Source organism: Trichoplusia ni, chromosome 10 (genome assembly GCF_003590095.1).
Source record: "Trichoplusia ni isolate ovarian cell line Hi5 chromosome 10, tn1, whole genome shotgun sequence".
Classification (NCBI taxonomy): Eukaryota; Metazoa; Arthropoda; class Insecta; order Lepidoptera; family Noctuidae; genus Trichoplusia; species Trichoplusia ni.
The window spans coordinates 8,905,622-8,922,628 of NC_039487.1; the positions used below are offsets into that span (position 1 = coordinate 8,905,622).

A 17,007-nucleotide genomic window follows, 5' to 3' on the forward strand; every position below is an offset into this window, starting at 1 on the left:
TGACTCTATATTTTTTAACAGCCTATACTAACTATAGCAAACATACACACAAGAATTTTGTACTATTAGACATATTTTGACATAGGGCTCGGGCAACGGCACATGGAATCAAAATTCATACCTTGATTATGGCACTGTGCTATATAGGTTTCAATGACGAAAATACCGGGTCATTAATTTTGTTTTATATTTATTTACACAAATAATGTTTTTCCTCTTATTTGACAATTGGAACCTCATTAAAGTTATCGTCTGTGGATTACGTAAAAGTATTGTTTACAATGTCCAAGGCTGTTTACAATGTCATATATTTTTATGTATATACTATCGAATATTTACATGAGACGAGCTGGTCAGACTACGAGATGACAAATAATTATATTTTATTTATTAAGTTCAGAGAAAAATAAAAAAAATATTACATAGTGCACGACGCACAACGTTAACAAATTCTATTTCAGTTTTTATTTATTTATTTTAACAGCTATAACCGCATAAGTGAATTGATCACAGGTTAAACTACGCTTGACGCGGTTGGTCCGTAGATAGGTGACCATCTCTGTCATAACGAGTTCCTCCGTGTTTCGGAAGGCACGTTAGATTGTGGGTCCCGGTTGTAATTCTTACATGTTTGACAGTCGTTACAGGTAGTCAAAAGATTGAAAGTCTGACAACCAGTCTAACCAAGGGAAACACACCGAAACTAATAACAAATCCCTAAAAAAAAACAAGGAAAACGGATGTAAAAAAACAAGATAAAATATCTTTTAATTAGTGCTCTACTACAAAATACAATATTAACTAATGATTGATGGCCTTTCAATGGACAGTTTCTCACAATCTGTATCAAACCAATGTTATCATGTCAATACTTTCGGCACTCCCAGGAATCAGCTTATTAATGAATGGGATTATACAGATTACATTCATATTATTTTTCGTTAATTAAATCAGTTTATACATAATATACATATGAAGGTATGTAGGTATACCTGTGATGGTCCGATTTTTGATAGCGTCTTTATCTAACACTAAGCTGTATTAAATTATTAAGAATAATTTATAATCCTTAATTAGACCTGAGTACTAATTATGTGTTATTTAATATTAGATAATGGATGTCATTATATGACTACTTTTTTATTTATAGAAAATGATTCAATGCAATTATTAAATAAAAAGTGTTAGTCATTTATAATTAGATGGGTTTATAAATATAAGATTAGGATTTGCGGGCCAAATTTTAGAGGCAACGTTCGTTTTTATGAGGCAACACTATCTGACTGTCAGTCCATCTGTTTGGAGGATGTATCTTATGAACTAACCGAGATAGGTAGACTCTTGAAATTTCCTCATATGTTTGATTTCTATTGCCGCTATAACCTAATAGACTTCGTAGTATACTTACGCCGTAGAACGACTATTTTCAACGACGTCTATTTTCCACAACTGCAACAAAAAGAAACAGTTCGTATACTGTCAACCGCGATTAAAGTAAAACTTCTTTGCTATTTTACAAGATGGCAATTAAGTTAATGTCTGGAATAAATATAAAGCATAAAGTCATAAAAAAACATATTTTTTTGAATTGTTTCGAAACGTGACGTCATATTGCCGTATTTTCGTTTCATTGCTGTCCAGTTACCTTCTAGACAGACAAAAGGTAGGTAAGTAAATATTGGTCCTATAGGGATAGCAACAAAAGATATTCTCCTTTAGAATTCAGGTAACAAGTACATTGTATAGATTACATCGATATAACGTTATCGTAGCGATAGCCAGTCATTGACCCGGCCGCTCGTTACAACACCACCAAATATTTATACTTACCACTTTCTAGAAAGTACATCGTATTATGGAAGTGCTAAATCCGTTGAAATCACTTTTTGATTTTTTTAACATCTTCATTTGTTTTGTGCCTGGTTGCGAAACTTGGAGAATAAAAAAGGTTGAAAATAAAACCTCATTATTATTTGTTATACTAATCATTTGTTTTTTTATGGTAAAATGTTCAGTCAGGCAAAATAAGTAAAAACTAAATGAATTAAAAAATTGAACTATTAAAAAGAATGAAGAAATTTCAAGCAAATTGCTTATTTAAACGTGATTATGGGTCGCTAGTTGTAAGACGTTACCCATCACGCATGCGTCCAATAAATTATTTCCTTGTTCCTGGAAATACCACTTGCCTTGTACAATCAGCAACAAAAATGCGTTTACAATATGAGTTTTACAAGTCTACTTAAAACAATAACTTTACTTTGGGGTTGTGAGACAATCTATGTTTCTTAAAGAAAAGTTTTACCGATAACTGGCTGAAGACGAAAACTGAGAACAGTTTTGGTACTTCGGTTAACTAGATTTATTTTTCAACTTACGTCGCTGACCGTACAAAGAAGCCTAAGTGAAATTACAAGCGTCAGTCGGCACTTCAAAGCATGTTTGCTTTACCGACTTGAGATTATGTTGTCTTTACAAAATTAGCCTATTACGGAGGTTGGGCAATGTTTACTCGGTTCGTTACGCCTGAAAGAAAGTCCCTTCGACCTAAAGTCGGCCATAGGGCCCATAGGGTCAACTTTAAAACTCTCAATCGTGTTTTTGCGTCAACTTAGAACACGGTAAACAAACATTTGTGTTTGAGTAATCATGATGACGTCTATGAGAAAAGAACATAAGTTTAACGAGTGAAACTTGGTACTTGTTTCTTGTTTATAACAGACGAATTTGTAATTAAAACTTTAAGGTCTTTTAACTATAATAAAACAGAGTTATATCAACTAATCTTAGGACTCAGACATAAGTAAAATCATGTTAAGACATACGACGATAACTTCACGTACAAATAAGGATTAGATAGTAAGAACCTTTAAACACAGCTCCTTGTTATCTTTGCCGTTTTTATAGCCGCAATAAAAGCAAAAGAAAATGTTTAGGTAAGTTTAGGTAAGTAATTACGTTTCTAATACCCTGAGATTAACATACTTCAGGCGTACTTTTGTCAAGAATACGTCATAGAATAATGCCTATTTTGTATGCCTATAGGAAATGTCAATGTTCGGTAGTGATAGGACGCCTCTTTCGTTTTTTAAACCTTTTTGGAATTTTTGATTTTTGGCTACTTAGAATTAGAATAAAGATCATCAATGAATCCCATGTCATTTCATCGTCGCATCATTTTGTAATTTTGGTCTTGACAGCAATGTCCTAGTCTGGCGTCCAGCGTGTGACAATTTTTACCCATACGTCAATGCTCTTATTAAAAACAAAGGCCTTTTAATGGCCACATTAGACAGTTATATCTCATAAACGGAAATTTTGAGTATTGATCACAAAGCCAAATTTTTTGCCTAATTTAAAGAAAATAATTACTTAATTCTGTTCCGTTGAACTTAAAAAGTTGTAATTCAAACCAACTGAATGATGTCATCGTAACATATTAAAGTACAAATCACTAAACTCTATCAATTGTTCCTGTCACAAGCGTTTTGTTGTAATGCATCACAAAATCCATTTTCACATACAAATTCATTCAGTCACACCGAAATTATAACGAATTTATGTTCTGTACAAGTCACAGCATTTTTATTTCATTTAATGTTAATTGAAATGACACCGGCGGTGTCACGGGCGGCCGTGACTGCTTACATAGTTTTATTTTTATTAATTCTTGTATTCAAGTCCCATCGGGTTTGGACATGGAATTCCAAACTCCTACTTTGCCCCTATATGTGTTATCTTTCGATAGTTGTGGAGGCTTACATGGCGACATAATTCATCTTAATATAAATGTTCTATTTTAGTCATTTAATGTGAATCGGATTAAGGATTTAGTCTTCACAAGTAACATGATGTAAACGATTATATAGAAAAAAAAAATCGTTAAAATTATAGTATCAATGTTTTCATGAAACATTATTCTAACTAAGGTGTTATTTAATATTACAATTATCAGTTCAATTTTAATCAATGTGTGTGGTCCTAAAATATTTGTCAGCAAATATATCTCAGTTCATAAAGTCAGGGACGATAAGTCAGCTTCCAATGAAATATCACGCTTGGGAACAAATTACGTAAATGAGATAAAAAATAACAATTGTTTTAAATGACGAATGTTTATATTTTATGTGATTTATTGTACTAAAGTTGGTACGGAATAAACGCAGCTTTTTTCCTTACCTTATTGAAAAAAATACTGTTCTACATCCAAACACTAGATCATCTAAAAATATATGCAACCTACTCGTAAATCATTTTCTTTTCTTATAATTAAACATAAAAAAAATTGTAGTCAACTTTCTCCCAGCATGTAAGCCGTACCTTACGCGTCATGTATTGAATGTCCGGCAATAGATTAATATTTATCGACATTTTATTTCTGTACTTTATTAGTGTTCAAATATCATTAACGATTAGTTTGTTGCACCTGACTACGTTCGACTAACTCTTCTACAATATAAATCGAATCTATTACGTGACTGAGGCCAGCGGCGTTGATTGAAATTGGAAAATATGCACCTGGGGTGTGGTAATTACTATAAGCAGGAGTAAAGATTGGGAATTCTTCGAATATTTACTTTCTATTTATTAATTCCTACTCTTATGAGTTAATTAATTCGTGTTTCTGGAAGAAAGTTTGATTTATGTTTCATTAGACGGTGTTTGTTGTAGTTAAATTAGTTTTGTTTTATAGGCATAATAATTTGAATAAACAAATTAAAGTTATAATAATTAGTTCCTCGCAGGTGTTCGATAAGGAATTTTGTATTGTTTAAAATAATGTTATGTTTAAATTAATTTTTGTTTTCTCTTGTTTCAGCGAATCTCACCATCAGTACGCGCGGTTTCAGCCTAGAACTGCTCATCCACTCTCCCGTGCAGGACATGTACCTGTGCTTCAACCGGTCGCGGCTCGTTGGCAGGCGATTGGTAAGTAACAAACGTTATTAAAGTAAACACTTGCCTCATTATAAATATTCTTTTAGAGTCATGTTTTGTTGTTTGTGTATTTATGAATTTGTTTGTTTGTCAACAGACTCGCTTCCAAGCGGAGAGACAGCCCAACTGCCTATTCAAAGAGGAGTTTGTGGACGGCTACAACAGATACCACCTGGTGAAGAACGACGACCGCTACATAGGGTTCAACCGGCGGGGCTTGCAGATGCGGCGCGGCAAGAGCCGGCTCACGGAGCGCCTGCACAAGTGCTTCTCGTTCATGAAGGAGGCGCACGACTTCGACATCAGCAGGCACAACAAAGTGCGCGCCGGCGCCGGCGAGCCCGCGGCGCCCAAGTGGCGTCCGCAGCGTAGGCTCCGGCCCCCGCCGCAGAACTCCATCAAGCCGCCGTGCCACGGCACACGCCACCACCACGGCCGGCATCAGCGGCGGAGGAACTGCGACGGCACGTAGGCCCCCAGCCCCCGACACCTTAGCAGCTCATTTACGCTTCAACGCTTCGCGCGTTCCGTTGCCAGCTGTCGATGGACATTGTGAGTGGACAGAGTATTAGTCAACTATCGCAGTATTATTACAGTGACGTGGACTGGATAGCGTTAGGTTAGCTCGGCCGCGGTGGCCGCGGCGTTTCAAACGCCGCATGAATGGTAGCTGAAGCGAGAGAGCAAACATTTGAATGGGGAAAAAACGCCGAGCCGGGACGACGCCCGGAGCTGTGAAATTCCTTAAGGTCGTGTAACATCGTGGCGCTCGTTTGCTCTTGTGCCAGCGGTCGGACTCGTGCTCTAAAAGGAAAAAAGGTTTTCTGTGGAAAGAGCAAATAGTAGTCTCGCGAGTCACGAGTGCTCGGCCGGACCACCGCTGGTCTCTGCGCGCTCGGCTCGCGGCGCTCGTCCCAACACCTCGCTCGACGTCGCGTCGTAAGTCTATGTAGCCTTCGATTGCTCCGGCTGGCTCGCCTTAAGTGTAGCAAAAACGCCTTTACGTCAATTCTCAGTGTGTTATTATTTAAAACGCTTTATTATTAAGTACGGATCGTGTTATCTGCTTGTAAATATAATAAAAATAATTGTGTTTACTTATTTATCAAACAAAAGTTAATCAGAAATTTGTAAACGTAGGTGTTAGATGTAAAGTTGTATTAAAATGTTTTGTATTTAATTATGGGTATTTAATCTATCCGACCAACCGCTCTCTTGTGATTAGCCACAGTCGCTATGACCTAGTTTCCTTTACTAAGTCCATGTACTGAAACTTTTCCTTACTAATGTTCATTTGAATATATTTTCCGGTTGATATGTGAATTTGTTTGTATGATTTCGAGCGCTTTGTATATATTATTTTAAGAGTTTGTATGAGAGTGATAGGTATTTGAATCTCCTTTGTCGAAATCTTGTCGATGTTTGTCGATGCTAATGTTTCACTAAAGTTAATAGTTTCAGTACCGATCCGAACTGAAACGTGAAAGCATCGAGTGCCGAGTGTTCTGCTGTTATCTTTATGTTCGTCACCGTGAAAACATATAAAGGACATTTATAATCTTAATATTTTAATAAGATCTGTGCCATAGTGTGGTGGCAGTGTATGACCATGTGTTCGCATTATAACTAGTGTATTAATTTTGTCTGTAAACTTGGAGTAGATAAAAATATTTAACTTAAGAAAATATAACAGAATTTATTCATTTTTGCAATCATTTTCAAGGGGAACATTGATGATGACGTAATTTTCTAGTAAGCAGTATTCAAATATAATTTTAGTGAAATGGGAAATTTGACACCAAATTTTACTTCAAATGCGCCCACCATTGAACAAACGCGTACACTGTTTGCCACTTGAAAATGATCGCAAAGTACATCCAAAAACTTAGTAAATATAGTATTTGTATCCTGTACCCAGTGTATATTCAAATTGTAAGTAAAGCTATCGATTAATGTGGAACATTATAGTACTCAATGACCCGCCGTAGCGATAACGAGCAAGCAAGGTTTTTCAACTGTTCCTAAAGTCGTACAAGAGGCAATAACTTTGTGGCACCGTTATGAACATTAGGATACACAATACTTCACAGGAATACAATGAACATACTCATGTTCAAACGTTATAATGTTCAGCATTAGTCAGTAAAAGTAAACGTTGCGAAACCGTTGTCCACCATTCAGTCAACACATTTAGAATATCTCTTGTGGCTTTACATTCCTACATAATTCCATAGAAATAATACATAGATGACATACTGTAAAAGACATTAAAACATTCCAAACAATGTGTAAAATAGTTTACAAAATATGCGCTTAAATACAAAATAAATTTGTTAAAATAACGTGACACTGACTTATGTATTACTGTGTCTAATTATAAGTATTCAGATGCTGAGAACGAAATATAATTGCTAAGAAAAATTACGAAATTAAATCATATTTAACTCGCATTTCATGTCTATTTTTTTTATTTAAACTTCCTTAATAATTATTACATTTAAAGCTTCAAGGATTTAAAAACCAATGAAACGTGAATGAAAGTTTAAATCCTCCATTTTATAAAGGCTTAAGGACTATTGACACAAAAGTAGCTGGACGGGTGCGGCCACAAAAAAGGCGATGATTCCAATAATCTTGCCGGAAGAGGGTGTTTGCGGGTAAAATGTAACATTTAGAACAAACAGGGTAAAGTGGGACTAACTGGGCGTGATGCCATCGGCGCGCGCGTGTGCGCTCTCTGATTAGCACCTAGCTACGTCAGGCACAGAGTAAGATAACGCAGAGATAACAACTACTTCTGTTAGAAAAATACTTATAAATATTATGCTGCTGTAAATTAAAAAAAAATTACACTTGCTAGTACTATTATTTTATCATAGATAGAAAGGTAATTGAAAAAAAAAAACGTTTATTTTTATCTGGCTTCATGCATAGCCGAGTGGTTAAAGTCACCTTACCAAACCCTTTGTCCGCGACGTGTAGCGTGTTTGATCCCCGCGTAGCACAAACATTTGTGAGTCTGGATGTTTTATACGTGTGTTAAATTAAAAGTAGTTTAGAAAAACTACGCAGCCGTAACTGCTAGAAAGGCCTTCAATAATAGTAAAAGCTTTTGTATCCTAAATGTGGGAATAGATACGTGCTAAACGTCTGGACTATAGAAAATGCGAAATACTTTTTCCTGTCGCATTACAAATTACTGAACAAAAAAAAAACAATTTAAATTCTACAACTGAAAATTAAACATATATGAATTTATTTTTCTGAGTAAACCTATCTTAAGTTTTTGGTGTTTGTGGATATTTAAACAAGTGTTTGTTTGTCTTTTTTGTTCAAATCATTGACATATTAGGAATTCATATTGATGTGGTAGTGACATTTGGAATCTGGTACAACGGTGTTTGGTCAATAGCTTCAAGAGGATTCCAAATAAAATGTGGTAAGGAAATATTAACTTAATCGCTTGTTTACTTGGACAAAATAGTCAAGACTGGATTCTAAGATTCACTTTCAAGACTTCTAACTTTAAGTTAATTCATTGATTGTTCCAAAGATTCAATCAATTAAACAACGAATCGTTTTGAGATGTTGTTTTATCGTTTAATATTTTTTCTTACGCTTTCCCCTAATATTTGTCTTTATTGTGTTGGCGACTAACTTCAGGAATAATTAGTTTGAATGAAAAGGCTTGTTCATGCCGACCTCTTCGTCATAAAAGCGAGACGGCGTACGTCTCGCTTTCTCAGTCCCTCCGGATTGAAGCTATGCTGATAAACCATGTTATTTTGTTAACCATTTGCAAAGGTACAAGATATGGATGGACAATACCGATCTAGACATAACATAACCCCTCTAACAAAATTATGTCTTGGACGCGATGTTAGTTCTATTAATACTTCAGTTTTTATCTTATGTTTGATATAAGGCGAACTGTTGCAAGCGTAGTGTCGTGATTAGACACACCTATGTCAGCAGATTAAAAAATAATACGTATTATTTCTTCATCTTTATATCGATTTGAAATTGCGTCATTATTTTTTACACGCAGGCCATATACGTTGTTGCGTCATACGATTTACGTAATTTGAGTATAACTAATTTTATTTTTTATCCAAAAATACTTTGAGGCGTGAGCCCTAGCACCAGTTGATTGGTTAATCGTGATCCTATGCTCTCATATATATTCCTTCTGGAATAGAATATGTATTATGTTATTTACAAAGCACAAAAAATATATCTTCGACCCAGACAGGCAGGATAGTCTGAAGTATGTAACATTTATTCTTAGTTTTAGAATTGACTTACCAAACTGTGACAGCCACTTCATCATTTTTTTTTATCATTTTAGTATTTCTTTAAGTAAATCTGGGTCTATAGGCTTACCATTGAATAGTGTAATAGCACTCGCAGCTTCTAAATAAAATCGAAATCGAAACCCGCAATTAATTTCTATCTCGTCTTTAATCGTTTTCCCTTCCATATATTTTACATTTCATGTACTACTGTATAGTTTTCCATTTATTTTCGATATTTGATATTAATCTACGTCAAACAATATTAATAGCGTTAAAATCGCGTTTTAATATTTATATTAACAGATTTGTTATCGTACGCAGTAGTAACACGAGACTTGCACGGGTTTGCAATTTTTGTTATGCACGTTGATTTACGATTACGCGTATTTCTTTGATTGATACGTTTGGAATATTATGCAATTTATTCTACTAATTACGTCGGTTAGCTAACCTGAAACTTAATTTAACTATAAAATTTAAGGCAAAAAGTAACTAATTCAATCAAAATGTAGAAGAATATAAAATATTAGAAAAATGAATTTCTTTTTCCCTTTTTAAAATTATAGCCATATTAAAGAAAGAGACTCTTATTGTGTCTTAAGCCTCATATTGTTCTTTCAGTTAGAATTTAGAACCAAAATAATTTTAGCAGGTTAAATTATTTAGCAAATGCGTAGGTACGTCCACTACTTCTTAAACAAAACATCAGCTCTCCATATTTAAAGTCACAGCCGTCGCCTCTGAACGTCACCTACTCTATGCGCAAGTGTAATAAGCAAGTTCGGGTAAGAGCACACCGCCGCATACGTAGTCAATTAATATGTTTGTCGATACTAACATATGTACTGATGTATGTGTTAACTAGTCTATAGAACGTGCCATTGCATACCACAGGCATGCAGGTGTACGAGAACCTCTCAAATATGTGGCGAGAATATTAATTTACGATTAATACTATTTATGTACGCTAAAAGCATATTAAATATGCATTATCGTTTTAAACTGTTAGATAACTACTTAATTTTTTTAGATAAGTTTTAAGGGGTAGCGTTCCGAGAATTATGATTGAATTAAGCCTTGATAAGTTAACTGATACGATATGCAGTGATATAAGAACACATATTTCCTTCTTAGTTTTTTAGAGAAAAAGAAACGTAACTCTCGTATCAGAAAAAAAAAGTAAAAAATAAATAATATTAAGTCCTTTGCTTCCTCTACATTCACCTCAAAACCTGAATGAAAGGGGCAGAAATTCCAAAAACTAATAGTACGATAATCGGGATCCTCAGACCAGCCTGCCAGCTAGGGTACGTTAACACGTTGACCAAACATTTGGCCTCGGCCACAACCTGTACCTACCGGTAAAGTAGAGCCGACAGATTTTTTATTCATTATGAGGATGGGTAGTTTTGTAGCCGGAATTTTTGGGAAATTCTTCTGGCTCTTTTGAAGTTGAATGAGAATCACGTAGTCGTGGAATTCTGATTATTGCAGCACTTGAAATCGAAGTTTCCTATTATGGTGTTTTTTAATAAATTTTAATAATAAGAAACAGTCACGATATTGTAGAATATACTGCAACTCCCAGAGGATTTCTTGAAAGCATCGTAACAAACAACTTGACGATCGAAAAAAAGGTCAGTAATTATACCAACTTTGAGGAATATCTCCCAAATGGCTTTACCGATTTCGATGAAATTGGTGATAGCTGACAGCCTAGATTAAAACATTGGCTACTTTTATGTGCCTGTATCCAAGCGCGCGACGCTGCGAGCATAAACTAGGGGATCGAGTGAAATATCAGCAGACTTCTCCATAACTATACTGACCAGAAGCACTTTCTTTCAAATATCCGTGACCGTTAAGATCTGTTTGAAGAACTAAGCACGTGGTCTTAAGAAATGTGTTACAATTGGGTATAAGTGTGTAAGAGTGTTGCATTGTTGCATTGTCTGGAGTTCCTTGTGAAGGGCTCAGGATGTGAATGAATAAGAATATGATGAAGCTATTCAATAAATTGTATGGATCAAAACTTGTTCGGATGAACTATGCTCATTTGATTAATTGAATTTCAGATAAAAATTCATTGAACTTGAAGATTTCAATATTATCACTGCATATATTTTTATAAGTTTCAATCTCAGATGTTAATTATTGTTTCCTGAAATCGCTTCAGACAAATGCTGTTTAAAATATTTTAATAAATATCCTACTCAAATCAAATCAAATCACATCAAATCATTTATTTAAATTTCTTAAAGGCTATTTACAATGAAATCTTATTAAGTAATATAGAGTACTGACTAAAACTGTGATATTATAAACGCGAAAGTTTGTATGTATGTATAGTTCCTCTTTCACGCAATAACCACTGAACGGATTTAGCCGAAACTTGGTACACATAATAGTTTCTAGACAGGATTAACACAACAAGATTGTTATATCTCGCTTTATGTTCCCGTGGAATCATTATCGGTTTGTAATTTGCAACACCTAGATTGAAATAATCACAAACTATCTAGATTGGAATAATGATAAAAGACAGACAAACGATCTAAAAATTAACGCAAAATATTGGTTTCCAAATGAATATCAAAGGGTCATAAGTATGAAAGTAATAACCCTCTATCAAGTTGAAGTTTTTAATAATCTCTTGGTACAAGGAAATTGAAGTGGTCGGCAAATAACTGATACGTCAATGGATACTTGGTTCAAGAGAAGAGTGACTGGAAACAACCAATAATATACTGATAAAACTGATTTTTCATACGGAATGAATATCACAATTGAGAACAAAGTCGAATATTAATATTCCAATATTTTTGAGGGGTTTTTTGAAGGAAACGGTAATTTAATATCAAATATTTGCTGCAAATTAGTTGCAGTTTAGACTGCCAGTATTGATGCTTTCTTTTTACAGCTATAAGAACTGTAAACTGATAAACATATGATTAATGATAGTACAGATTTTGTTGCATCTTGATTGATCTATATCAGCAAAAAAAATATTAATGAATAGAAAATATACGATTGTACTTACGACAAGTTAGATTTAGGTAATGAGATAATGATTTAACAAATTCTTTGCATCAGATAAATTAAGGAAAAGAAAAAAAACATTTCTGAAGTAGAGTGTAAAACACAAAACACTTAACACCTGCAAAGTCTAGACTTATATTACCGATACGAGAATGCTATCACAACGAATCGTCTTTCTCGTCTTTGCAATAATACCAGTAAAATGATTACTCCAAACATACCAATATTAACAGGACAAACCTCTTCATGGCCTATCACGAGAATACAATGAGCTGCCATTACTTTCATCCTCAATTTTCTATATTCATACGAAGGATGCATTCTTTGACACTCCAGATACCCTCAGCCATTCAACCCTTCCATTCGGGCTTGACAAAAAATACTCCACTTTGTAAATATTGGACGTCCAGTGTCTAATAGTTTGGTGCAAGTCATATGCTGTGGCGATTTCGACTTGACTTTTTTAGCATCGTTCTCAAACAAGGTCCTATTATTTATGGGTTTTAATTTGATCAAGCTTACGAGTAAGTTTGATTCTAAACCTAAGTTGTCGTATTAGGCACAATGAGGAATTACATTCGTACCTACCCATATTTTTGTGATATAACTTGGGAAGAAAAGACCTCTATATATTTCCATTTTCCTAATTACCTCTTTTCAATTCAATCCTTATTTGTGATATACATCCAAACAATCATCCAGTTTTTGGCCCTTTAAACTTTTCTTTGCCATCTAAAAACCGAACATATCTCAAAATTCATAATTTCTGTATCCCCGTTATTTATTGCTCCCTCTTACATATTAAGGCACGTGTGTAAGTATTGTGCCCGTGTGTATTGTGTTGGCCCTTTGTCCTTTTAACGCCACTTGTTTGTTTGAAGTCGACGGGTATTACAAGTCCATTAGGTTCCTCGCGGATATTTTGAGACATCACAGAGGTGGGAAGGAGACGGACCATCCATTATTATTTTTTACAGTTACTTCGATGGAAAGTAAGAACCGAATTTAAAATTTCTCATATATTTTTAAAGCTCTGTTTACTTTGCTTGTTTTTGTCACTTTAGGATGTTTTTAATGTATATTTTTTCATATTTGGTTGCTACATCATCTTAATAGTCCTGCTATAAAACGTGGATAATACCAAAATCTTAAAAAAGATTTTTTTTCAAGTCAAGCAATTTTTTGCAATAAAAACATCAAATCAATTAAAACGGAACTGTCAGAAATCATCACCCGAAAAAAACAAAAAAAAAACTAACGACGCATTCTTTTATTCCCAAAATATCTAGCGCCGTCTATTGAAGTGTCCTTCTATTTTTATTTGTTTATCCCCATTACGTTTTTGGACAAAAGGCGTTGAGTGTTTGGTCTCCGAGAGACCAACAAATGTGGCGGGCAAATAGCCCAAGTTCCCACGGCTGGCGCAACCAGTTTCTGTGAACCTTGTAACCCTGATTGCCGAAATAGTTCACTCGAATTATGTAACGGGACTCTTCTGTTTGATTTCTGAGACTGTCGCAGCGATAGTGCATCTAAGAAGTTATAATTGTTGCGGAGCAATGTTGATTAGCTGGATGATGTTCAAATTTAAATATCAAAACGACTCAAAACGCAGAAGCTAAATTGCACTCCCTTGAAGAATACTATAACACAGGTGACGTGACACAAGATGATAATGATAAAAATGTAAGACCAATAAATTCTCCAAGAAGAAAGAACACCTGTTGTTAATTTTGCAAATAAAAAGACATTGGCTGCTACAGGGCTGTTCATACTACGGCCAATACAACAAACATTTCTAGCAACGGGGAGCAAAGATATAATTAATGTCAAAATGACGATCTTGTTGCTATTGAAAATGATTCCTTAAAAGCTGTCGTTATTGTTAGGTATAGTCTTGTATCAAGTGTTATTGCATTTCAAAAGTGTAATTGATACACTCAATCACTACATGATAAGATATTATGTGATGCAGACGATAATTAAATAAATCGAGATTATTATGAACAAAACTATGTCAGGCATGAGTCCGTGGATGTAAAGTCCATTGATTTATTGTATTTGAGGAAACGAATCTGTTTGGTATTAATTTCTTCAAAGCATGCTCTCTAGCTATCGTTGTAGACGTAAAGCAATATATAATCATCCGATTGCTACACAGGAAATAATAAAGAAACACAAAACCACAGTTTCATAACAACGAAAAACTAAATAAAAGAAAATTTTCTGTCGTATCACGGTGAACAAAACCAATCCAAAACACAGTTTTTTTGCCGCCAACATTTGAAAACAATCAAATGAAAATCTCTAAACACAGATAAACGTTTAAAAGTCAATCGTTCATCCGATAGAATAGTAATGAGTGGTCTTTGAAAACAAACTTATCTTGATGAGACAGTTGAGCTGAGCGCACCATTAATAACCCCATATAAATAATAACATCATTACTTTAGAGTTGGACCACCCAAAATCATCACCTACAATATTACATTATTATGTGATCGTAAACCAAAAAGATAAGAAAGGGAAATTAAGGGAAATGAGAGACGAAAAATTAAGAGAAATCGATGGCTGTCCAAAATAATTGTAGGCCCGTGGTGTCAGCAATTTGCATACGATATGAGGAGCTAATGGATGTCAGATACGATTTTTTACTGAATATTCTTGCATGAGCATGTACAATCGTTATTAGCATAGATAAAGTCCAAAGAGAAAAAATGGAAGGTTCATTTCAGACAAGTTTTTAAACGATGGCCCATTTGTATCGATGGGTAGTTTGTTATAGTGCTTAATAGATGAACATGCGTAGTTGGAATTATCTTTTATTAAATATCATTAAAACACCGTAAAGGATGTTTTATTCAATTTTGGAGTGGCTTATAATTATGATGGTTAGTCATCGGCAGTTTTTTAAATTCTCTTATTAGCATAAATAGTGTCGTTTGCTAGTCCCCTGAGGCAGAACATTAAGGAGAGTAATAGGTATAAAAAATAATATTTATCTAGAGCACGTAAGTTTTTTCACTTCGGTTGATTTAATTTATTGATGTTACTTTTTATCCGTGTTGAATATCTGATTTTATTTCATATTCTATGACTAACTGTAAATGAATCGCGCTACTAAAATATGCATCGACAGTTTCGGGAGGCGTTCCGTCATGTAATGAGCATATTTAACGAGCATTATTTAAAAATAATTTATTGTTCGATGTCTTAAGGCGAATACTATCGCTATATGAGATTTTATCTGATGCGGTATCATTTGAACTTACAAATTTATATAATTTTGAATGATAATAATTATGTACTAATTGATGGTTAGTCTAAATTACAGGCATCAAATATATGACTTCAAATTTGTGGTATTCGAGTGAAGCGAAAATTTTAAGTATATATTCCGAGCTCGATCGCGTTACCAAGTCTTAACCTATCTAGTTACAATGTAACAAAGGTGTGTAAATGGTTAAAATAAATCGATACTCTCACACAGTAGCGAACTCGATTCAATTTCAACTCGATACCCGTGACCGCAACTCGAATAGAATTGAATGTAATCGATAGTCGGAGCAAGTTACGTTTCTTATCGAAGCATATGTTCTATTTATATTTTTTGCGCTATTTCTAATCTGTTTGTATTCTAAAACTAAGATTTTATGTATAACCCTGTTGTTAAGACGAGATTTCACTTACTTTCCATATATTTTAGTAAAAGTAGTTTGAAGTCCGATTGCGATTTTAAACATACTGCTGATTGTACGGAACGTACAGGCTATAACTAACTATGGAGTAAATACAGTCCACAGACTGTTGTTGTAAAGCAAGTATACTTTTGTTTTTAAATGAAATGAAATTATTTTATTCTCTCTTATATTTTTTTATCACTGACAACGATGGAGCCGACATTTCCTAGCTGACTACCCTAAGAAGAAATGTCGAAACAAACTCAGGGGTCGCAGTCTCTTTTAAAGTCCAGACAATTTTCAAATTCGAGTGTATAAACTAATGCAGAGTATTTCAATAAATTGATAATATACCTGCATAAGGTTTAAACTTACAAAAAAATTGTATTGTTAATGATGATAGCGTAAGTTTCTACTATGTCTGCAAACAAAGCTAGATCATAATAGTAACTACAATTGCTGACAACTGGTTATCAGCATTTTCTTATGAGGATCAAGAAATATATTTGAAATTATTATTGCGTTCTCAAATGCATTGTACAAACTACTTACATAACACACAATAGATTCTATTTCTAACAAACAAACTGATGATATGATAACAGGATTCACTCCACGTCATGACACACCTACAACACACACATCCGTGATTTTTAACCTCAGTTCTAACAAGAAAACCAACACACCGTACGCTTTAATTACTCAATAATCATGTTCTCACGTCTTGTCAACACAAACTGTAGTTTCTATAAACAAATAAACACGAAAAGGATGTAAAACTGTGATGTAAGGCTGATATCATAAGCCTTCGTCGTGTTAAACATTTAATCTATCTATTATAGTGCTGAACTAACTATGACATCTCAAAGGAAGGCGTGTCGTCTCGTGTCGTCGACTAATGAATGAAGTGACGTCATAAACTAATTTTGTTTTCATCATGAACATCATCATCATCTGCCCATATTCGTCCACTGCTGGGCATAACTTTTTATGTTTTATGTAATTTAATACGAGAGGTGTTAGTTCTTGTTAAATACGAAGAGAAACCGAATTGT

General features: G+C 34.3%; 1 protein-coding gene across 3 annotated transcripts in view; it reads left to right on the top strand.

The window, feature by feature from the left end:
- Positions 1–7,388, top strand: part of LOC113498366 — a 108,266-nt gene extending 100,878 nt beyond the window's left edge. For all 3 annotated transcript variants that reach the window (XM_026878377.1, XM_026878376.1, XM_026878378.1), the window contains 2 exons: positions 4,820–4,929; positions 5,036–7,388. In XM_026878377.1, the coding sequence (XP_026734178.1) occupies positions 4,820–4,929; positions 5,036–5,410 (485 nt within the window). In that variant the 3' untranslated portion in view covers positions 5,411–7,388. The remainder of the gene's footprint in view (positions 1–4,819; positions 4,930–5,035) is intronic.
- The last annotated feature ends 9,619 nt before the right edge of the window (positions 7,389–17,007 follow it).